Source organism: Acinonyx jubatus, chromosome E3 (genome assembly GCF_027475565.1).
Source record: "Acinonyx jubatus isolate Ajub_Pintada_27869175 chromosome E3, VMU_Ajub_asm_v1.0, whole genome shotgun sequence".
NCBI lineage: Eukaryota > Metazoa > Chordata > Mammalia > Carnivora > Felidae > Acinonyx > Acinonyx jubatus.
The window spans coordinates 27,214,214-27,237,200 of record NC_069398.1 but is presented as its reverse complement, the minus strand read 5'-3'; the positions used below and the strand labels follow the sequence as shown (position 1 = coordinate 27,237,200).

Below are 22,987 nucleotides of genomic sequence, written 5' to 3'. Positions count from 1 at the left end.
CAGGGAAGTTGTGTAAGCCAGGGCCCAACAGTTCCTAGCACCCTGCCCATGGTGGGTGGGGGGGGGGCAGGACTGAGAGTTCATATCAATCTTCAGCGGGTCAGTTCTTGAGGGACCCTGCCAATCACAAGGGAAGGGACATGGGTGGCTCTGGGTGATGGTAAGGGGGTGGGGTGGGGGACAAACTGGGTTTTGGGGTCAGACAAGGCTGGGCTTGAATCTGGGTGCTGCTGTTCACTGGCCTGGTGACCTCTCTGAGCCCGCCGACCCCATCTGCAAAACGTCGGCAATAATAAGGCACCCGTGTTGCCGGGCGGTGGTGAATCTCAAATGTAGTAATGTATGGGAAGTGCCTGGCGCTCAGTAAGTGCTCATTGTTATTAAGGAAAGAGGTCCTTTCATTTTGGATACTGAGATTTAGGCTAATGTGAATTACCCAGTTGTATGCATTCTAGAGCAGGTCCAAGTATCTTATCAAAGTCTCGTTTCTGAGATGAGAAAACGGAGTTAGAATTGCCCCAAGGTCACAAAGCTGGTAAGGGGGTGGGAGGGGGTGGTGGGGGAGTGGATTGGAACTCAAGCCTCCTGACTGAGGGGAGAGACTTTCCGAGCTGTCCAGGGAGGGCTGTGGTCTGTGAGCTTGTGGGTGCAGGGGGAGGTGTGTAGCCAAGGGGGAGGGAAGGTCGGGCCAGCCTCTCTGGAGTCCCTTGCCGCCCTGACCAGTCCCCCTTTTGGGAGGTCACACCATTATTCCCTGGGCACAGGGCAAGGGAAGCAAAGGCTGAATGTCAGCCCCTACTTGTCTACCTGCCCAAATATTCTTTGACAATCTTCTACTGTATCATTCTGGGCACTGAGCTGCCAGGGCTAGGCTTTCTGGGATTAAGAGGACAACTCCACCCCCAGAGATTTCCCAGTAGCCAAAAGGGGAGTTGGGGGGGAGGTTGGCACTGCAGGGTCTGGGATTCCTTGATCAGAGGGGCCCCTCCCCTCATCCTTAGCCCCGAAGTCTGTGGTACTCTGCAGCAACCCAAGGCCAGCCTCAGAGCCTCCTTGCCTGGCACTGAGCCCAAGGCCTTGGCCACACTAGCCACACCTTTGACAGGCCTTTGCCAACTGTGGCTGAGCCAGCCCCTCCCTCCCTGGCTCAGCCTTAGAGAAAGCTCGAGAGTCTTCAGGCAGCTGCCCGAGCTCCCTGGAGAGGCCTGACAGCTGATGGGTTGTACCAGTCGCTGGGCTTACTGGGAATTAAAAATATGGGCAACAGTAATTAGAGCACATGGGGGTGGGGGGCACTGGATCTTTCTGGAAGCATCTAGATACTGCCCCTCTGGGAGTATCTCTCCAACCTGCCCACCCCCTAGGCTTCTGGCTAACCTTGGGTGTCACCTCACCCCACCACCACTGAAAGGGGGCCAAGGAGGAGCCATGTGGGGAGGGCTGGGGATCCATCCCCTGGCCCCTCCCGCCCTGCTGTCTAGCAGAAGGAATCTGTCTAGTCTGGGAGTCTGGGGACCTGCACTGTCTCTGGCTCTGTGACCTTGGCCAGCAGCCGGCTCCCGTGACTCATTTTCTTCATCTGTACAATGAGACCATTGGACTGGATGTTCTCGAAGGCTCCTTCCAGCTTGGTGAATCAACAGTTTCTCCTCCACTCGCCCTCACTCCCCCAGCCCCTCCGCACTGCCCGCTGTGCCATCTAATACCGCTGGAAGGGGTGTGTGTGTGGTGAGTGGAGGGAGGCAGAGAGGGAGGACCTGGCATCCCCTGTGATGTCTGTGGAGGTGGGAGGCCCTACAGCCGGAGCGCCTTCATGTCTTGGGTGTCCTTGAGTGGAGGAGAGGGGCCTGGTGAAGGAAGGGCAGGTGTCTTGTGATCGGGCCTGTTTGCTGAACACGCCCTCAGCCGAGAGGCCGGTGCGAGTCCAAGGGGCTTTCAAGAGCATCTCAGAGAGGCAGGGGATGGGAGACGCTATCTGGGACACCCAAACTGGGCGTGTACTCTTGTGACTTGCTACCCTGGTCTGGGACTGCGGGAAACCAATTAAGAAGAGAAAACACCACCAGAACGCAACACAGGAAGCCCTGCCCAGCCTGACTCCCAGCTACCATATTGGGAGCACAAGGTTAGAGGGGTCCCTGAGGCCCCCATGTGCAGAGAGACCAGGAGAGGACCTACGACACCCCAAAGGCCCACGTCCTGGGGAGGTTCCCCCCGCCCCATCCCCTCCACCCCTTGCTACCAGGTGCAGAATTGGAGTTTTGTATTTTCCTGCTTGCCTTCCTGGAGGTATTTTTTTTCTCTTTTCCCAAGCTGTAGAGCAGAGTTTAGGCTGAACCCTCAGTTGGTGGGTGGGCAGGGGCTTTGTCCTCTCCCCCTCCTTCCCCGGGGATTGGACGCTGTTTCCCCAAGTAGCCGGGGTGGGTGCTGAGGACAGAAGCTTGGGGTTTCCAGGCTGACCTAGACCATCCCCCAGGGCTCCCTCTCCATTCAGGCCAGTTTTGTGTCACTACTGGCCAGCCACCAACAGGCAATTTTCCTTTTCTCTCTGTCGCCCTCTAGTGTCTATCTGCCACCACCGCACCTTGCCTTTGGTTCATGCCCTCCCCCAAGGTTTCTGGAACCGCTCGCTCCCTGGCTCCCTGATTCACTTGTTTACTCAGTTGACAGACATCTCAAAGGTGCTTATTTGGGAGATGCAGAGGCCAAGAAGGCATGGCCTGGCTCCAGAAACTCATAGATTTAGGGAAAGATAGGCATGCCAACAGATAAGCTGAACAAGAGCTTAGGGACCTAAAGGCAGGTACAGACCCCAAAGAGCTGGAGGGACCCAGAGGTGAGAGTGGGCATTGCAGCTGGAGATCGGGAAGGCTCCTCGGAGTAGGAGGCAGCTGAGCTAGGTCCTGAACCAGGAGCTCACCTGAACGTTTGGAGGTGGAGAGGGCATGCATGGAGGGCCCGAGGAGGTGGGTCAGCTGGATGGGGTGTATTGGAGTCAAGGACAATGATGGGAGGGGAAGCTAGGTGGGGTGTGGGGCTTGAGGGAGGTGGGGGTGTTCAAAGCCCACGGGGTCTCCAGGCTGAAAGGAAAGTCTTCTTGGGTCCCCGTTTTCCTCCCCACTGAGCTGCACGCTCCGCTCCAGCACTCAGGCAGGGAGATGGACACCCTGGGTTCTGGTTCCTTCCCGCCAGATCTCCTCTCTGGGGTGGAGTCTGCGACCCTCTCCTTTCCAGGACCTTATGCCCTCCCCACACTCCCCAGGTGCCCAAATCCACAGAGACCTAGTCTCACCACCTGCCATCCGGGCACCGAGTGTTTATTAGAGTCCAATTTTTATCCGCACCGCGGAGAAAGAGGGAGGGGAAAATAGAGAGAGGGGGAACCCGGACCAGACCCCAGACCCCTCCCCCCTGTGGGAGCCCAGGGCAGATGCCCTGTTGGGCCAAGGAAGACTTTGTGAGATCCCTGAGGGCCCCAGGAGGAGTGGGCTGGGAGCAGCAGAAGAGGGCTGGGGGTGGGGGTTGGGGTGCCACTCGAGGTCCCAGGCCGAGGCCCTGCATCTAGATCTTACCCTTTGCTGTAGCACCCCTCTCTGGGTAGCCTCCACTGACTACCTCCCCACCAAATCCCGAGAAGGAAGCGCTCCCTCGGGCAGGCCCCGAAGTGCCTGTTATCCTATACCTGCGACCCTGTGCTGCCATCTGGCCCATGTCCCAGACACAGGGCACACTGGGACACGAGGGCTTGCTCGGTCATCGGACTGCGTTGCCTTCTCCCACTCCTCACAGGCTCTCTTCCATCTACCTCTTCTCTCTTCACCTTCTGACCTGAACCCCTTTTGATGTCAGGCTCGGATGCAGCATAGTCTATACTTCCCATCTCTTGTCATGCAGAAGGCCTGGCTGCTGCTGCGGCCTTGGCCCCGGGCATGGGGTGAGGGCCGAAGGGGAGAGCCTGGCCTGGAAGGGAGAGGTGGGACCAAGAGTAAGCTCCCCGGCTCCTCAGGCTGGGGCTTAGGGGCCCACCTAGTCTGGGTCCTCCTGGGCCAGGGGAGGGGTCGGGGGAGGCTGTGGGGCCAGCCTCCAGCCATCAGCCAGGATCCTGCAGCCAGCTCAGAAGGAAGCCGCTCCCCAGCTTGGATGGTGATGCACCAAGGGTTAGGTCGTTCTTCCTTCTGTCTAACTTAGATCCTGCCTGCCATCCCACCTCCTCGTCTGCGCGTTGATAGAAAGGAGCCGAGGGCCCTGTGGAGTGGGTGCGGGAGGCTTCCAGGTCTGGCACCTTCCGAGGTGTCCCTGGGTCCACCGAGCTGTCCCCAGCCTGGTGAGCTGGCATCAAGCAGGAAGGGGGACAGGGCGATCCCTGTGTTCGCAACGGCTCTTTGTTCCCTGGACACGGTGGGCAGGCAGGAGGTGGGGGTGGGGACCCTCTAGAAGCAGCAGAACCCAGCTCCTCCTTGTCTGCAGGGCGCCCACACTCAAGGTCTTCCCTGGCCCAGGGACCCCCTTGTAGCAGTGGGGTGCAGGCCCCCTCACGGGTCCTGGGGCCTGACCCCTCGCCTCTCCCTATGCCAGGGGGCACCAAGCTGGGTCTGTCCGGGCTCAGAAGCCCCCACTCTCTGAGCTGCTCCGGCTGTGGTAGCTGGGACTGGGGGTCCGGGAGGGGCTGCGCGTGCGGCTGCGGGTCCCGCGGCTGCGGCTGCTGTAGCTTCCGTGGCTGTGACCGGGACTGGGGCTGCGGCTGGGGCTCCGGCTTGAGTAGTCGCTGCTCAGGCAGCTGGAGGAGGACGAGGGGCTGGGCCGGTAGTAGGGGATGGGACGCTTTCGGGCACTGCCAGGAGGGAAAAGCTGATTACAGGCCATTCGGGTCCCTGAGCTCTGCCCCAGGCTCTAGCTTGGCCCCTCACTCAGGCCAGGGCTTCCCCAGCAGTGGCCAGGGCTTTCCTGCCTCAGTTTCCCCTGAGCTCTGGCCTTGGAGTGCCCTCTACCCCAAAAGGATCAGGCAGTCAGTGGTCACTTGCCAATTTCATGTTGGACCTTTTGTTTTTTGCTCACTTGTCTTTAGGGAAAGGGGACCCAGTCTCTGCTTGACCCGAGTAGGCGCTCAACAATTTGTTGAATAAATGAAACTTTTAAATATAGACAACTCGCGTCAACCAAGCTAAGTAGTGGTTTCTGTGCATGGGAACGGTTGTGGATATAGCCCAGCCCTGCTTCTCTCTTCCTCACAGAATCGAAGGATTTGGTTTTTCAGGTCACTTCAAGGGAACAAGGAGGAGACCCCCCGGCCATCGCTGCCCATGCCCATGGCCCAGCCCAGTCCCGCCGGCCCCTTCTCCTCACTCAGCTACCTCCCGCCGGCCCGGAGTTAGTTTGAAGCCAGGAAGCTGTGACCCAGAGAAAAGAAAGGAGAGTGGTTAAGGGGGCAACAGTGCCCCATGGCGTGGGGTTAATTCTGAGGAAGAAAACAGGTGTACGTTAGTGGATGGAGGAGGAGGCAGCCCAGGAGAGGGGCCGAGGTGGGTGCCAGGTGGAAGGTGCAGGGCTCCAGCTGTCTTAGGACCCTCTGCGTATGGCGATCTGGATCACCAAGGACTTGGAAGGGCTGGTTAGAGAATCAGTCCATGTTAGAGCTGAAAAGATGCTCAGGGAGCCCTGCTTATTGTTCAGACATGAGAACCGAGCCCCAGAGAGGCACACTGATCTCCCAAGGCTGCCCAGCAAAGTCTCAGAGCTGGGTTCAGAATTTTGCCTGTAGCCCTCTACCCCATGTCAGGGGTCTAGGGCTAGCAGAGTGATTTCCACGAACACAGACCATAATCTCACCCGGAGGCCCAGGCCCACGCCCACGCCCACCGGTCTGGGCCAAAGAAGCTTTCTCATGGGGCTTCTGTCACATCAGCCACACCCTCTGCACAGCCCCATAGGACTGAGAGGGGCAGTGGAAGGGATGGGACCTCCCACAGCTGCCCCAGAGGGTAGGCCGCTGGTGCCCCCTCCTCCAAATTCCCCAGGGGGCTGGGAGGTGAGCAGTGAGGTTAGTGAGAAAAGGAGAGGCAGACAGATGACAGCTGAACAGAGCCCGATCAGCTCACATGGGCATCTCCCCTGCAGCCTGTGGGGAGGGGGTCCCCTCGGCCCCCAGGCCGGCCACAGGCCACTCGGCAGGCTGGACCTTGGGATGAAGGAGAAAAGGAGACATCATTGCCAGGAGATGGATGTGGGGAGGAAGGAGAGAGGGAGGGGCTCCAGGAGGGATGGCTGGAATCTTCCGGAGCTGAACTCCATGCCTGCTGCTGCCTACCCAGGCCCGAGCGCACAGCCCCCTCCCCTCCGTGGGCCTTCAGACCCCTGCCTCTGAGTCCCACCTCCCCAGCACCTCCAGTTCTGGCCCCTCTCCTCCTCCAGGGGCCTCTTCCTCCCCTCCCCCCCCCCGCCCCCACCAGAACGACACCTCTCCTCCCGCACCGGGTTCAGTCCGTTCCCCTGGAGGTCCCCAGCGGGCCGGCCGGGGCCCCTCCGTACCTGGTGATGCGCCGCGGCTCCATGAAGCTGGGCGAGTCCCGGCGCCGCTTGCGGATGGGCGAGTAGCTGCGGGAGCGGCGCCGGGCGCGGGCGGCCTCGGCCTCGGCGTGCCTCGCGCGGCCTTCGCCGTCCTTGTCCCTGCGGGCCCGGCCGAGGTGAGCGACGCGGCCCGGCCAGCCCCGGCCCCGGCCCCGCCGCCACCCCAGCGCCCGGCGGGGACCCCCGGGCCCGCACTTACCGGCCCAGGTTTTTCTTGGGCGACGGCGAGCGGCTGGGGCTGCGGGTCCTCTTCTCCGCGGAGCGCGAGCGGGACTTGGAGGGCGAGCGGCTGGAGCTCCACGAGCGCGGGTGGGGGCCCGGGCTGCGCGACGAGCTCTTCCCCTCCGGGCCGCCGTGCCTGCCGTGCGCGCCCGGGGACGGGGAGGTGCTGGCCGGCCGAGCGCGCGGGGGCCGCTCCTTGGTCCTGCAGAGGCACGGCGACAGGGGCTTAGCTAGGGAGAAAGTGGGCTGGGGCGGGGGGGGGGGGGGTTGAAGAGGGTGCGGGTGACAGGGAGGGGGCTCAGCTAGGGACAAAGTGGGCTCAGGGGAGGGAAAGGGATTCAGTAGGGGGAGGAGTTCTATGCAGGAGAGAAGGGTTAGTGAGCGGGAAGAGGTGATGCGCGAGTTGGTGGCGCGGGGGAAGGTTTCCTGAGCAGGGAAAGGGCTGGGATAGGGGCGTGGGGAGTGAGATCAGTGTGGAAGAGTGTGTTCCCTGGTGTGGAGGGAGAGTGATCGGTGGGGGCGGGCAAGTGAGGGAGGAGAGAGAGCTCCCTGATGGGAGGAGAATCCTGGGTGTGGGGCGGGGCGGGGGTGGGGGGGGACTCTGTTGGGTAGGAGAGTGATCAGTGTGGGGAAGGGAGGGCTCCGTGTGTGAGGAGAGAGCGATCAGTGAGGGGGGACCTCAGTGAGTGGGGAAGGAGAATGGGAGGCAGTTTGCAGAGAGGGAGAATTGCAGAGTGGAAGGGAGTTTGCACCGTGGGTGGGGGGAGTGATCACAGAAGGGGGAGCTTAATGAGAAGGAGGGAGAGCGGTCAGTGTGGGGAGAACAGTCGGTGGGTGGGGGGTAAGGGGTCTTTGGGAGCAGGGAGAGTGGTCAGAGGGGCCGGTGGGGGTGGGGGTGGGGGCTGTTCGAGGGGTGGGGGAGAGGGGTCGGTGGAGAGGGGAAGCTGTTCTGTGGGGAGGGAGGGGCGAGAGCGCGGGGAAGGGTGTTCCGCGTGGATGGACGGGACCGGTGGGAGCAGGTGTTCCGCGGGGGCGGGGCAGCGCTCGGGGCGGGGAGGGGAGCCGCTCACCGTTTCCCGTGCGCGCCGTGGCCTCGCTCGGAGCCGGGCTCGGGCCCGGGGCCGGGGGCGCCGCCGCCGCCGGAGTCGCTGCTGGAGCGCGCCCTGCTGAGCGAGCGCGACGAACCCCGGGGCGGCGCGGGCCGGGCGCGCCGGCGGCCCCTGCGGCGGGGCGCGGACGCCGAGGACCGGGAGCGCGCGCCGCCGCCGCCGCCTGGCCGTCCCGCCCGCCGCGCGGCCTCCTCTGCCCTGCGACGACGGAGCCGAGCGCGGGCTCGGGCTCTCCTTGCCCCGCGCGGGCGGCGTGGCTGCGCCGGCCTCCGCCTGGTCGCGGGCCCTGGGCGAGGGCGAGCTGGGCTTCTGACGGGGAGAGAGGCAGAGAGGGCACGGAGGGGGGTGGAGGGGACGGGGGCGCAGACAGAGACGGGACGGAAGAGATGCCCGCAGAGACAGAGGAAACCGAGGAGGTCGAGAGAGTCCAGAGCAGAGAGAGAGGCGGAGGCGGAGGAGCAGGGGAAGTTAGAGAAGCAGAGAGAAAAGGCGGAGACGGGGGGGGGGGGGGGGGGGGGGGGGGGAGCAGAGGAGAGACAGAGAGAGGACAGGCCAAGAGAAGGAGCGAGGTCGAGGGTGAGAGAGCGGACGGGTGGGGTGGGGGGGGGGGGAGAGAAGGAGAGGGGGCTTTCACCGGGCCCAGGCCGGGGGCTGCCAGTCCCGGAGCATCGCACACACGGTTCCCCGCGCCTGCCCTGCCTCTGCCTCTCCTGAGTGTCCACCTTCTGGCCTCAACAGTGCAGCTCATGCAAGGTTCTCGGCATGCAAAACACAAGAGGGACGGAGCGGTGGGGGGAGGGGGGTTGAAACGGAGGGGGCTCCAGGACGGGCACGGGGGCTGGCATTGCCCCCCGATGGGACGGACGATCCCGGCAGAGAGTAGAGAGAGGGCGGGCACCGGGAGGCCGGGCCGGGGCCAGCCCCCCAGGCCAGGCCCCCCCCAGCGCGTGGGGGGTGGGTGAGGGGATGGAAGGGGCACACGGCACACAGATGGGGGTGGGGGCGGGGCGGGACAACTGAACTCAAAACTGAACCGAAGAAAGGGAGGAAAAACAGAAATAAAAAACAAAATCCACAAATGTCATTAGATACCAAAATCAAAAACAATGTCTGAACTCCTGGGGAACTGACATTTTTTCTGTTAACATTTTTCTTTCTTTGTTTTCCGGCCCTGCAGAGACCTGTGGAACTGTCAGTAACACCCGACTGTCTTTCTGTTTCTCTCTTTTCTTTTCCTTTCCTTTTTTTTTTTTTTTTTAAAGTTCTGATTTTTTTTTTAAGTCCCTCTTGGTTAACGTCCACTTACCAATAAAGTGGCACTTCCTCCTTTAGTAGGTAAGGTGTGTAAGAGAAGGGAAAAGTGTGGTAGCGTAAGTTCATCATTAGATTCACAAAAATGCAAGAGAGATAGAGAGAGAGAGAAAAAAAAAACGCAACCACCCCATTCTAGGCCGAGAGGAGGCCACACCGCCTCTGGAGGAAGGACTGGCCGCGCCCGGCTCCTCGGGCCTGAGCAGGCACCTCTTGGGTGACTGCTGGATAGAGATGTCCAATGTTCTTCCAAAAGTGCAGTTAGGACACAAGGGTTGGGGTACAGAAAACCAGAAAGGGAGCCTGGTACCATCAAAAGGGCCCTAGCTGGCAACCAGGGGTCTGAGAGCCTGCCTCTTCCTCAATGAGTGACCCTGGCTAAGTCACTTCCCCACTCTGGGCCTCAGTTTCCCCATCCCCAAAACGAGAGGGTTGGGCTCTGCTTCCTGATGTCCCTACCAGAGCAAATACTCCAGGATTCTCTGTGTACCCCTGACCACCCTCTCCATCCTCCTCCCCTCACAGAACAGACCCCTCCTCTTGTCCTCGGGTTTCCAGCTTTCTGTCTATCTGGTAACAGTTGGTTCCACCTGTCTACCCCACCCCCAACCACCAGCACCAACTTGACTTCGAAGCACCTCCAGGGCAGAAATTTTTGGTTGGATTCAGCTCCGTAACCTCAGTTTTTATCGCAGAACTTGGCATTTAGTAGGGCCTCAATGCCGTTGCTGAAGAAGGAATCATTACAAGGGTCGGGGCCAAACCAGGTAGTACTAAAAGAGGGGCAGGGTCTGGGCCAAGCTTTTTTGGCAGGCTCCTGGGATGGGAGAACAAAACCAGCTACCTACCACCCCTCAGGGCACCTTACTGCCAGAGACTGAAAGGAGCGTGGTTTCCTTGGCATGGCCTATGCTTCCTGCAGGAGGCGGGGTGGTGCCCAGGCCCTTCCCTGCAAGCCTGGATCCAGCCAGGGCTTGGAGGCAGAGCCAAGAAGTCGGTCCCATGGGAGGAAAGGCACAGCCAGCTCTGATTGGTGGCTGAAGCAGCCAATGAACACTAGCCATAGCAGGTGAGAGCAGCTGTCCAGAGTCAAATGGGCCATAAAGGCCTCCTGGGAGAGCCTGGCGTCTCTCCCTTGGGGGCTCAGGCAGGCATAGGTGGGCAGGGTGGATATCTGAGCACCCCAGCTCTCCTGATGACCAGCTCACCTCTCATCCTGGGCTAGGAGCCATGGCCCCTCTGAGACGGCAGCTCCAAAGTCAAGAGACATTACCAGGAGACACTTGGCTCTCCTAACACATATCCCCTGCACCCCAGCGGGTGGCCAGCGCCTACAGCTCCAAAGCCCCCAGAGGAGGCAAATGAGAAAAATCTCCAGAATCTTCACATTTCCAAGTTCTTTCCTATCTCCTGGGTTGTCTGAGAGTGGAAAGTGAACAGATCCCAGGCAGGGGAGTGGGGGCCCTGGTGGCCAAGGCATAGTACCCAAACCCAGGAAACGCTGGACCCCACCCTAAAGAAGCCTTTGCTTGCTATTCTGATGGGGGGGGGGCGTGCAGCCAGGCAAGCGGGCAGAATAGTAAACATGGGGGTCAAGACCTTGCTGTGAACCCTGGCTCCAGCTTAGACCCTGGATCTGAGCCAGCTTCTCTGACTCCAGGAGACAGGCCAGCAGTGGGGGAAGGAGACTGAAGGCCCCAGTGTTCCTTCCCACAGACACTGGGGGGGGGGGGTCCTCTCTACTTCCCACTGTTGGGCTGGGCGTGTGGTGGGACTGTTAGGAGCAAAAGGGTCTGGGTTGGGTGGACGCCCACCTGCATCACGTTGCTGTCCGCAACCACTGAGGCCCAAACCTCTGTGCCAGACCCCCTGTGCTTATCTGGAAGCTTCCTGCCTGGCATGCCTTGAAGTCAAGTCCTCCTCCCTCTCCCCTCCTCCAAGCCAAATGCCATAGCTTAAGATGATGGTAAGTGGAAAAGTGGCACACCTGGAATCAGCCCTGATATGAGTTTGCTGTGATCTAACTCTGGGGGCCTCAGTTTCCCCATCGATAAAGTGGGGATAACTGGGGTCTTTGCTGGGGGAGGTGCCTGTATAGGAGTCGAAAGGTTCTTTTCAGAGCACAAGTGACTCACAGTCCCCTCACGGATGAACGGGGTCAGAGCAGCGCAGGAAGGTCTGGGCATGGCCACGTGCCAGGATGGCAGAGGACGGGACGAAGGCGCTGCTGGGCAGGGTGGCAGACAGCGCCTTCCCTGGGGGAAGACTCCTTGGGCCAATCTCACATTCTTATCCACCCATACCTCCCTGGAGAAAGGGTCGCCATGGTCCCGCCAGAGTGAGAGCCCCCTCCTCAGCTTGGCCGGGTCTCATTTTTCCCAGGAACTGAGGGAGAAATCAGTCCAGACACCATGGGATTTCATAGCTAGACGGGACTGTTGTGGCCAGGGACCTCCAAGCATCTCCTCCAGAAGCCTGCTCTTTGTGACTCCTGTTCCCTCTTCCCCTTCCTTGCCCTCACCACCCCCTCACAGCCTGGCTAATGCCTGTGGGCCCTGTGCTCAATCAAGACCACCTCCTCCAGGAAGCCTCCCCGACTCTCACCCTGAAACAGGTGCATTCCTCTGTGATCCCACAGACCCTTGGGCCTTCTCTCAGTCTGGACAGTGCAGGGCTGTGAGGCCTACTGTGGTGAGCAGAGTTCCCCACCTGTTGGCTCGGCTTTTCCCCTCTAATTGTTCTGAGTGACCTTTGTCAGTGCCCCAGCCTGATAGGTGGGGGCCGCAAACCAGTTCCCTCAAACCCAGGCACGGACACTTAGCACGGGACCTGGCACCGAGGAGGGCTCAGCGGATGCTGGCTGAGTGTGTGTGTGAGCGAATGAGTCAGTGAACACAGAGGACCTCGCCTGTCTCTGAGCCCGGCTTCCAGGCTTCCAGGAGCCCCTCTGCTCCTTCGTACCACCTGCTCTCTGATACCTTCTCTTTAGCTTACATAAGAAATGTTTGGAGGGAAAAGGCAATGGAAAAGAGTAAGGCAAAAGATGATGTGCCAGCCCCATCCCGGGATTCTTAAGGACGAGAACAGTGAGCATCTGAGATGCTCCACCCCCTCTCCCCCAGGGCTCAGCTAACTACCCCCTCTAGCTCAGCATGTGGCGATCCCGTTTCTGGGTCCCTGGTCACATCAGGTCCTCTACTCCTCCCATCAGGCTGGGACAGTCTCCCCGTGGGACCCAGAGTGATTTCTCTCTCCCTGAACAACTTCCTGTCTGCCCTCCCAACACCACTCACAGCCGAGCAATATTCTGAGTGGGTGAGCTCCTCACAACCTGCCCCTGGGGTCAACATAGGGGAGCGGGGGGGGGGGGGGGGTAGGGGGCGGGGCGGCGAGGAGGGTGAAGAGCCGGACTTTCTCTTTCCAGAGCTGAGGACGGAGGTCCGCTGATGCCTCACAAGGGCTGGGATGTCAAACTTCTGCAGCTACTCCCAGGTGGGACAGGAAACAGTTTAAAGAGCTGGGGTGGGCGGTGGGGTCCTAGGACCTACCCCCAACGTGGCTGGATTGGGCACTGGCCTGGGAGTCGCAAGTCTCAGGACCTAAGCTCGGTTCCGCTCCAACACCTCGGGGAACCCCGGCTCTCACTGACTGTCCTTTCCGAATCATTCTGCACATTAAACTCAAATTCAGAAGATGGAACGATGCTGGGGGCAGAGGGAGACCCTGTCTGAGCTGAGTAGTGGTCCAGGCAGGGGGGAGGGTGAGCTGAGAGTCCCCTTCGTCCCCCACATTGCCCCACTGAAACTTTACTAAGTAGGCCCTCTGAGTCCAGTGCCAGCTCACTGGGCCCCTGAAGTTCAACGACCATTACACCCAAAAGATGGAGCTGTGAGGTTCAGCCCTGGTGCCAGCTGCTGCCCCAGAGTCTGTAGGTCCTGCCTGGAAGCTCCAGCTGCCACCAGGGCAGGACCCTTGGGAGCCCAGCAGGCCCTGGAGGGTGGGGCAGGGCTCTTTCCTCAGGTTTGGCCTCAGCCAGAACTTCTTCCAGGATCTGGAGGCCAAGAGGCCAGCACACGCTCCTCCACCACTGCTTAGTGCCAAAATGGGCCCCGGGGGCTGGCAGGGGTGAGGGGTGGGGGGCTTAGCAGCTACTCCAGACAACAGAAATCAAATTGGCTCAACCGCAGCATACAGTCCAGGAGGAGAACACAAACTTGGAAATGCTAACCACACAGAAATGCATTCGGACAACAAAATGAGAAAGAGAGGGAGTGGGGGGACGGGGCTTGGAGGGGTGGGGGTGGAGGTGGGGTCGGAGAGGAAGAAGAAGGAGCAGGGAAGGTGGAAAGGAGGGGGAAAATGAACCAGAAAAGTTGTCGGGGAAAGTCAAGAAAACCAAACGACAAACCAGGAAACACAGCTTTCGTACGTAGCTCATTTGGAGAAAAAAATGCAAGTTACAAATGAGGAGTCACTAAAATAAAGAAAGAAAAGGGAAGGAGAGAAAACCAACCAGAGCGAGATCGAGAGAAAGAGAGAGAAAGAAAACCACATTCAAACCAAGCAGAGTGGCAGGGGGCTTATCTGGAGATGGGAGCGAGCGGGGCGGGGCGCACAGCGGGCCGGGATACCTACCTTCTCAGTGGTCAGGGACAGGAATGCAATAATAAAAAAGAAAAGAAGATCTCCGCATTGGGAATGCAGAAGGTGGGGGGGAAGACGGTGACTCTAAGCTGTGCTCCCCCTTGGGAACTGGCACCTGCATGTGCAGCCAGCGTGGCTTTCGGTCTAGTCCCAGGGGTGGGAGGGGGCTCCTGCCCAGCCATTTTGGTCTGCTTTTTTTGTTTGTTTTTTTCTTTTTGTGTTTAAACCCGCAGGCTCCAATAGCCAAGCTTTCCTTAACTCTTTAAACAACAGAAAACCTCCAGAGGGCATGCAGGAAGCAGCGGATGGAAGCAGAACCAGAGGGTGGGCTCAGGAGGGGCTGGCAGCAGGGGGAGAGAGGCCCATGTGGGGGGAGAGATGGAGAGAGAGACAGAGACAGAGAGATGCAGAGAGAGAGGGAAACAAAGGCAGAAGGAAACAGACAGGCAGGGAAATAGAGAGAGGCGGGCCCAGACAGAACAAAGAGAGAGAAGCTATTACAATGAGGCAGAGTGGACAGATGGGGTGAAGGGATCAGTGCATTTAAAAGGGAAGGCAACCACAGATTCAGTTTGGAGGCCTGAACCTGCCTCAGGTCAACTGCTTTCCCCCTCTGCTTAGGCGTCATTTTAGCAAAACCCATCCCTCCTGCCTTCTGGCTTCGGCCTGGGAGAAATGCCAAGATGCCGCTTCCTATTCAGACTGCCACCCCCCCCCCCCACCCCAGCTGTGGTTACTGCTCTTTCCTGGGGGCAGGAGGGGGGGGCCGGGGTGGAGCAGGTGAGGCAGTCCCACAGACACCTCTTCTTGGGTCACCCTAGGCTGCCCATTTCGTGATGAAATTTGAGCCAGAGGCGGAGGCCAGGGAGAGCCTGGGGGCCTCGCTCAGGAACCTTCTCTGTCACCCTCACCAAATGGAGAGGCTTCCCTTGACACTTCCAATGCCAGGGACAGGTGGAGCCAAGGCAGGGGGCCCTCCTTCTAAGTCCTTAAACACCTCACACCTTTTCTGGCACTTGGGCTCAGCATCTTACTTCTCCATCGCCAAATCACGTGACCATGAGCAGCCCCCTTCCCTCTCTGCCTCACTATTTCTGTCCCCATACGTGTGTGAACTGTGAGGGCTTAGGGTTTCTGAGTCACTGAGGTGACAGTTTTATAGAGTTGGGTTTGCTTAATGCTGGGCCCACCTATTCCCTGGTCTCTGTGTGGGTGGGCCCCAGTGCCAGGGAATTGAGAGCTGGGAGTGTGCCGTGGACATCTGAAGGGGTCCCCAGGGGGAAGGCAGGAGCTGAGACAACCAGCACCCACCTCCAAGCCCTCCTCCCCTTACTCAGGGCTCCCAGAGTGTGCTTTTCCACTGGCTACTCTCTCCACTGGCTGGTGGTCTCGAGGTGAGGGGGCTGGAGTCTCCTTTTGGATCTACCTCTAAAAAGCTGTGTGACCTTGAGCCGGTCACTTGACCTCTCTGAGCTCCTGGCAGTAAATAGCAGAACCCAGAAATCCCTTTGGGGGTTTAATCCTGACCTGGGACGGGACAAGAGAGCCGTGGCGGGAGCCAGCACCCAGCTGGCCTTTGTCTCAAGATGAGGATTTTTGTCTTGCCTGGGAATGTCCGGCTCTGAAGCCCTCACCTGGGCTACAGGTGTGGACAGCTCCCTCCTCTAGGATCTGGGGCCTGGCACTGAAGGCCTTGTGTAGCCTGTCCCTGTCTCCCCCAGCCATCTTATACTAGAAGGAACTGGGGAGCCATAGGGTGCTCACTGCCCCTGGATGTTCCTCCGGTGACCTGGGAAATATCTCTCTTCCTCCCGTCTCCCAGCTTCCCTCCAACGTTCCTTAGAGACAGGGACACGGAAGAATGGCCTGGCCGGGGGCCCACTTCTGTTCATTTAAAAGCTGAGGCATTTCCAGCACATGCCCTGGGGTTGAGGGGTTGATTGGCTGCCGCTGCAGATTTCGCAGGGGCTGCTGGCGTGGGAGTCATTTTTTAAGAGTTATCTTCCCTTTTAAATTCTGGTTACAAAGGGAAAAAGAATAAGTATAAAGACATATGTATATGGTCAATATTCACTTGAGATTCAGGACCCATCTCTGCATTAGGAGGAGAGGCTCCCACAGTAACACGCACAAAAGCAAAATTCTAGAGCAACATAGAAGATAGAAAAAAAGAAAAAAACAACCAGAGAGATAGTTTGCATTTCTGTACATTACCAAAGGAAAAAAAAAAAAAAAAAAGAAAGAAAATACAAACAAAAACAAAACAGGAAAAAGTTACATAAACTTCCCCACCCTCTTCCCTTGCCAACTGAACAGGAAAATGGAATCACAATATTACCACGGTTCAAATGGGAGGCTAAAAAAACAAGCAAAAACATAGACGGGGTTAAAAATGGTGAGCTTTTCTTTTTTTCCGTTTGTTCTCTCTCTTTTTTTTTTTTTTTAAGGTAGCGTCCAAGAATACCCCCGCCCCCCAGTACTTGTCCCCAAAGACATTTTTGGTGACTGGCAAAGTCTCCACACACACACACACACACACCCCCGCCCCCATCTCACCTCCCTGGAAGGGTGCAGGTGAGAGGCCTGGATGTCCTGAGGTCCCAGATCTCGCAGGGCCCGAGGGAAGGGAGAGGATTTGGGGAACATGCTTTGTGAAAGGGGTAACAGAGTGCCGTCTCCCAGGAGGCTCCTGGAGCAATGTCAAAATGGAATCCCATTCTGGGAGGCAGTCAAGATTTGGGTGCGGCCGACAGGGCACCCTCCCCAAGGCTGGAGGCTACACCCTCTTCCCTGGTTGCTCTGTCCTGGGGTCTACTTCGTTGCTGTGGCTATTTTGTCTGTACGTGTCCAGGGCTCTTGGTGGCCTACTGCTCAGGGAGGGGAGGGGACCAGAAGTGGGATGGAGCTTCCTTTTGGCCCTGGCTTCGTTCTGTGCCTTTCCAGGAGGATGATAAGCTCCCCTGAGAAGGTGTTTGGGGGCTCTGTGCCCATGGTGGTGGGGGGACGGGCACACTCTCTTCTGAGTTTGTCCACCGTCTCTGTCCTGGCTGCCTTCAGCTACCTTTGTGTGTCCTCTTCCACCCCCAGGACAGATCCAGGGACACTGGTGTGATCCTCCCTATGTGGCCCAGCCAGGCCCTTGGGAGCTCAGGAGCCTGGCACCCTGTCCAAGTGGGGCAGTCCCGAAACAGGTAACGTCCTTAAACAAAAATTAACCTTGACGCCAAGAGCCTTTTGTCTGCGGCCTTTGGCTTTCCTCACTAAGGCCTTGGCGGTGAGGGTGTTTGAGAAAATAAAGGGAGTGAAGGAAACAGCCAAAAATCAAAATGAAACTGACCAACACGGACATATTTGCTGCTGAGACCGGAGGTCTGGGGAGGGGCAGCCCCCACCCTCCCTGCTGGGAGGCAGCCTTAGGGTCTGGGGTGGGGGCACCTGCAGGCCTGTCCACCCCAAGTCCCCCTGCCCACCCAGTGCCCCTGCCAGTACTGCAGCCCCGTCTCCCTGAGATCAACGGATACAAGGGGATGTGGGGCTCCCCTGGGGCTTGGGAGAACGCCCCCTTCCCAGCCCAGCCTAGCCCCTCCACCTGGGAAAGGCCGAGAAGCCTGTCTGTTCTGCCAGCCCCTGCCATCGCCACAGCTGCTTGTGGGTCTCAAGGAGTCCTGGCCCCTCTTGGAGGATGGGTGGGAACAGTTTTTGGGAGGTGTTGGTGTGGAGTCTCTGAGGGAGCAATGGGGACACTGGCAGGTGCTTTAGGAAGGTTGGAACACGGGGAACAAGGGCGCCTGCAGGTTTGAGACATCTGTCCACACGTGGGCAGCCAGTCCCTGGGGGAAAGGACACACTCTCCTTGGAAAAGGGACTTCAGAAATGCAGCTCGGTGGCCGCTTGGGGACAGAGAAAGGGGAGGGCTTCGAGGGAGAGGGAGGGGCCAGTGAGAGGGTTGAGGGAGGGAGGGCGCTTGGAGAGGGAGAGGGAGGCTCAGGGCCTAAGTGGTGCCCAGGGGAGACCCCGTCTCTGAATCCGGTTCCTGACTGCGACCCCTAGCATTGTCCATGCCCCTCCCACCCCAGTATGCCTGGAGAGAGGGAGGCAGGAGACCCCGGATTCTCCTCAGCTCTCTACCCAACTGGCTGGGAGTCCCAGTGGTCAACCCCCTCTGGCCATCAGTTTGCCAAGCTCAAGGGTGGCCCAAGCCTGCAGGCCCCCCTCGCCCTGACACTAGGGCCAGGTGGGCGCAACAACCAAGCATTCCAGGCCGCTCCCGAGCCGGGAGGGGGAAGCGGCGCCTCCCTCCCCCATTTACACACTCACCGCGTCCCGCCCGGCGGTGACACCCCACCCAGCGCGGCGCAGCCCGCACGGCGCGGGAACCCTCCGCAAAGCGAAGCGTACGTACATCTGGCGGGCTTTGCGCCGAGCCGGGGCGGCCCCCGTGCGCTCCGCTCCGCTGTCTGTTGCCGCCGTTCTGCTGGGGCGACCCCCACCCGCTGCCGCCGGACGGGGAAGGCGACCGGCTCCCGCTGGACCGCTGGCTGCCCGTCTTCCGCCCGTCATCTCGGTGCTTGGGGCTCAGCCTGGGGGGTGGGGCGTGGGGAGGGGACGTGGCGGGCAGCCGGCGTGGGACCGCCCCCTCTGCGAGCGGAACCGCTGCCCCTTCTCCTGCCTCTCACTTGCATTTAGAGAGCAAGGCCCTGGCCCACCTATTGCCTCGACTTCCAAGAGCCGCGGCCGGAAGCTCTTCCTCGCCCATTTGCAGGGGGGTGGGCACCTGCACCCTCCTGGTAGACTTCCACCCACCAACTGCTCTTCTGTCCACCAGCCTCTTCCCCAGCCCTTGGGAGGGTTCGATCTGCAACTCTCCACCCCCCAGCAGAGCTGAACCGAGCTGAACGTCCTCTGGAGCGTTTCGAAGGGGCCCAGGACCTACCTGCTGGGTGATCTGGAATCGCTGTAGTGGGAGGAGAGGGAGGGGCTCTGGGAGCTGCCGCTGCTGTGGCGACGGGGCCTCCGACCTGGGGACTCCGCGTGTGGCCTGGGAGAGAAACCAGCCAGTACCTAAGTTCCGCCTGACTGCCCCACGGGGGACCCCGCCCCCTATAGTACCCTACAGAAATAGCCTCTCTAGTCCATGGGGGTCATTTGTGGGAATTAGGAGAAAGCACCCTCTTCTCTAGACAGCCCGGACCCCCAAGACCTCACCGGCTCCTCAGCTGGTGCTCTTGTGACTAGGGGGTGAGGGACGCGGGGAGTAACAAAGACAGAGTTTGAAAGAACCCAGGACTGGGAGGCAAGAGGCCCCCATTCCAGTTCTGGCTCTGCCACTGACACACAGGGGCTCTTGGCTTCCTCTCTGGGTCGGAATTTTTCATCTGGGCAATGGGGACCAAACGAACTATCTCCAAGGGCCCAATTCCGTGCTTCTAGAAGGCCAGGTTTGCCGGAGTGGGGGAAGAGTGGAGGGAGGCGGAGGAGCTAGAGAATGGTGACAGGTTCTCACCTCTTCCTCTCTTTGTTCTTCTCTTTCCTTTTGCTCTTGGGGCTTCGAGATCTGCAGAAAGCAGAGGCTGAGGGGACAGCTCGGCCTGAGCCCAGCAGGGGGTGTGCCTAGGTAGGGAGCTGAGGGAGCTGAGATTTGTTCCTGTCTGGGATCTGAGCCCCCCACCCCTACCCCAGCTGGTGTGGACTCGCTCATCCCACCTCACTGCTTTGGTTCCTTTTCACACAGCCAAGCCTCCTTCCTTCCTTCTCCCAGGATCACTGCCCATCTGGGCCAGAGTCTTGCTCCTCCTGGGGGTGCCATAAGCGATGTGTCCACCACCCCAGAAGGTTGACTTGTCCTTTCCTTCTGGAATTGGTCTCAGGACAGGCCCCTCTATGAGTCATGGTGGTGGGGGTGGCCCTTCCACACCTAATTTGTGTCCCCTGTTCCCAGGTCCCCTCAGATGGGGCTCTCTAGGGCAGAGCCCAGGCTTCCTGCCTCTCTGCCCCCTCAGAGAGTGGCCCAACTCTGGGCTAGCTCCCCGGGGGTTTAGGAAAGAAATGCTTTCCCTTGGGCATGATCTCCCTGCATTTGAGTCCTCTGGATTCTCATCAAGCGCTGTTCCCAAAGCTTTCCATCCCACCCAGTCCTGCCCCCTATAGTCCCATCCCATCCAGCTCCCTGGGCCAGGCCCCACAGTGTTCTCCTTCTACCTTTGACAAAAGGATTGAAAAGTTTCCTAGTAGGTGTCTAAGGTCTCACTGCACCCCTGATCCCTGTAGATCTCTTAGCCCCACTCTCCCTGATGCCACCAGATTTCCAGCTGGATGCTTCTAGTCCTGAACAGATGCCTCTTTCTGACCAAATATGAAGTGATGCTAAGAAAAAACTGGGATGTGTTTCTCACAGGAGCAGAGTGGGTGGGGGCAGGCCCAGGAGGCCAAAGATTTTAGTTCTAGAACCCATGTTGCTTGCTTTGGGCTTCAGTCTCCCCACCTGGAGCTGCTCTAGCCCTAGGTGGTCTCTAGGTCCTTCCCAGGACTCCTGGGAGCTGGCCAGAGGATCTGTGCAGATGGATGGTGACCACTAGGGGGCAGTAGGGGCCCATACTGGCCCCTGAGAAGGGGGGAAGAGAGGAAGGGAAGATGGGAAATTGGGGAAATTAGAGATTCAGGATTATTTATTTAGGCTCCTACCCCACCTGGCAAATGACCCTCGGCGAATTCCCACTGCAGGAATGAGACTGGGGATTCTGTCCCTCTTCAGGGCTGCTGGGAGGTCCTCTGGCCCTCATGCCCACCCTGGGGCTGGGACGGCCTTACATCTTCCTTCCCTCCATGCTGAGTTCTCTACTTTCCCCACTCCAGCCTCTGCCAGGGCTCTTGACTTTCACCTCCTCCCTCCCCTCCCCTAATCCATCCTGAACAATCTCTGTCCTGCTCAGAGCCCCATGCTGGCTCCCAGCCCCGCCTGGTTGGAGGCCAGCTCCTTGACCTGTCAGTCAGGTCTTTTTGGGGGCTGGCACCTGTCCTCCAGACACAACTGCCAGCCACAGCCACAGCTCGCCCACCTGTCTCCCACCCACTGAGCTTTCCTTCTGTATGGATGCCCTTTCCCTGCAAATGTGGGGTCTTGAGCTTCTCCCTTCCTGACATCAAGGCTGACTCATGGGACCAGAAAGCTTTGCAAACAATTGGCCTTCCTTCTCGCCCCCCACCCCCAACTTTCCCTGCCTGCCTCCCGGAAGGAGTCCCGGAGGGAGGATGGAGCAAGGGAAGACCCTCACCAATCCCCTCCCATCACTGCTTCCCTTGGGCCTTGGTCCCCACGGGGTGGCACTAGCCTCTGTCCACATCCTTAGCAGGGCATCACTCACCTGTGTCGTCTCTTCTTCCGGGACCCAGAATCAGACCTGTAGGGCCACGAAAGGGTTCTCTTGAGCTTGTCTGGGGTGGCCTGGGGACACAGATCTGCAAAGCCATGGTCCTGGGCCGACAGGAGTGAGAGGAGGCCCCAGGGGAGGGAAGGTACCTGTCTCTTCGGTGCTTCTTCACACTCTTCTTCTTCTTGCGCAGGGGTGAGGAGCTCCCACAGCTGCGGACACAGGGTGGGGTAGGTTCTAGTGAACTGGTGCCCGGGACGGGGAGGGGCAGCTGGAAATGCTGGGGAAACCTGGGTGTCTCGGGCATCTAGCTGAAGCCGGCTGCCCATTGTACAAAGCGGCTGCCCATTGTACAAAGCGAACCGAGGCCCTGAGGGCCAGCAAGGTCCCTAAGGTAGGTGATCGAGCTGCCTGTGTTGTCCCCTAGCCACCCTTCAGCCTCCTTGGCATTTTGAGTGAGGGCTGTTTCAAACCCAAATGTTAGAGGCTCCAATGGTGGGATTTCTGGCCTCCGTAGGCACAGCTGGCACATTGGCAGTGTCCAGGGCCTGATGTGGCAGGCCTCCTGCCTCTGGGGGATGGTCTTGGAGTCTTGCCCACCCACAGACATCCCCACTCCTGTCCCCCCCTCCCCCCCCGCCCCTGGTAACCAGTGATACTGACCTGCACTCAGAGTCCAGTCTCCTCTTTTTGCTGAGGGCCAGGGAGAGAAAAGGACAGACAGTTGGACAGAGTTAGTTGGGGCTCCAGAAGTCTGCAAGGGATAGGAGAGGGGGACACACAGATGGGGAGCCACAGATGTGACCCAGCTAAACCCCTCCTCCCCGGGCCACTCACACTTGTGGTGGTGAGTGCAGGACCGCCGGGGGAGCGAGAAGGGGGGACTGCGAGCGCGGGTCTAGCGGTCGACCCAGGAGCCGGATCAGTGTGTCTAGTTCTGGGGTAGGTGAGTGCCAATAAGGGGAGGGGGCTGGGCGAAAGGGAGGGGCTCCGCGAGGGGGAGGAGCCTGGTGAGGGGGCGGGCCCTTCGTTGCCGCCCCCCCCTCCCCCCCCCCACAGTGAGGGGGCGGGAATCTGTAAGGGCAAAGGGTCGCGGCGAGGCGCGGGGCTCACAAATGCAACTTTGGGTCTCCTGCCCGCAGAAGGGTGCGCACCTGGGGGACCCCACCGTGCCCCTCCCGCCCCTTCCGGCCGGGCGGCGCTCTCACCGGCTTCTCCGGTGGCCGCCTTTCTTTTTCTTCTTCTTCTTGGGAGGGGGCGACGCCGAGCTGCTGGACCAGTGCTTGGTCCTGGGTGAGAGGGGGTGGGGGGTTGGGGGTGGGCGGTGAGGGAGGAGGGGAGGCTCCGGCCCCCTTCCCCCCGCCCCTCCCCGCCGCGGCGGGCGCTGACCTGTACCCCCGGTGCCCGCGGTAGCAGGCGGCCGGGCAGTCGCAGTCCACCGGGCCGTCGTCCTCGTCCAAGGGCGCGTACTCCAGGCCCGGCTCCGCGCCCTCGAGCAGCCGCGGGGTCTCCGCCACGCTGCCGGCGACAGGGACGCTCACCACCCGCGCCCCAGGGCCGGGCCTTCCGCCTGCCCCTTTCTCAGCGCGGCGCCCCGAGGCCTGGTCCTCCCGCAAGGTCTGCGGGATGCGGCCCCGACCCCTAGAAGGTCAGTCGGGGATCTGGGCGACCCAAAGAGCCGCCTCCCTTGCAGACACCCGGCCTCAGCCGGGCCCTCCCGCCCCTTCGGCCCCTTCGTCCCCTTCTTTAGTCTCACCTCTCAGTGAGCCC

General features: G+C 59.9%; 1 protein-coding gene across 1 annotated transcript in view; it reads right to left on the bottom strand.

Moving 5' to 3' along the window:
* Window positions 1–3,296: 3,296 nt before the first annotated feature.
* Window positions 3,297–22,987, bottom strand: part of SRRM3 (serine/arginine repetitive matrix 3) — a 42,971-nt gene continuing 23,280 nt past the window's right edge. Inside the window, 15 exon segments of the mRNA XM_053213539.1 lie at window positions 3,297–4,831; window positions 6,096–6,134; window positions 6,136–6,175; window positions 6,526–6,663; window positions 6,764–6,988; window positions 7,857–8,042; window positions 8,044–8,204; window positions 18,253–18,430; window positions 18,784–18,888; window positions 19,354–19,404; window positions 21,212–21,247; window positions 21,367–21,429; window positions 21,881–21,910; window positions 22,426–22,506; window positions 22,607–22,735. Coding sequence (XP_053069514.1) covers window positions 4,091–4,831; window positions 6,096–6,134; window positions 6,136–6,175; window positions 6,526–6,663; window positions 6,764–6,988; window positions 7,857–8,042; window positions 8,044–8,204; window positions 18,253–18,430; window positions 18,784–18,888; window positions 19,354–19,404; window positions 21,212–21,247; window positions 21,367–21,429; window positions 21,881–21,910; window positions 22,426–22,506; window positions 22,607–22,735 — 2,203 coding nt within the window. The 3' untranslated portion in view covers window positions 3,297–4,090.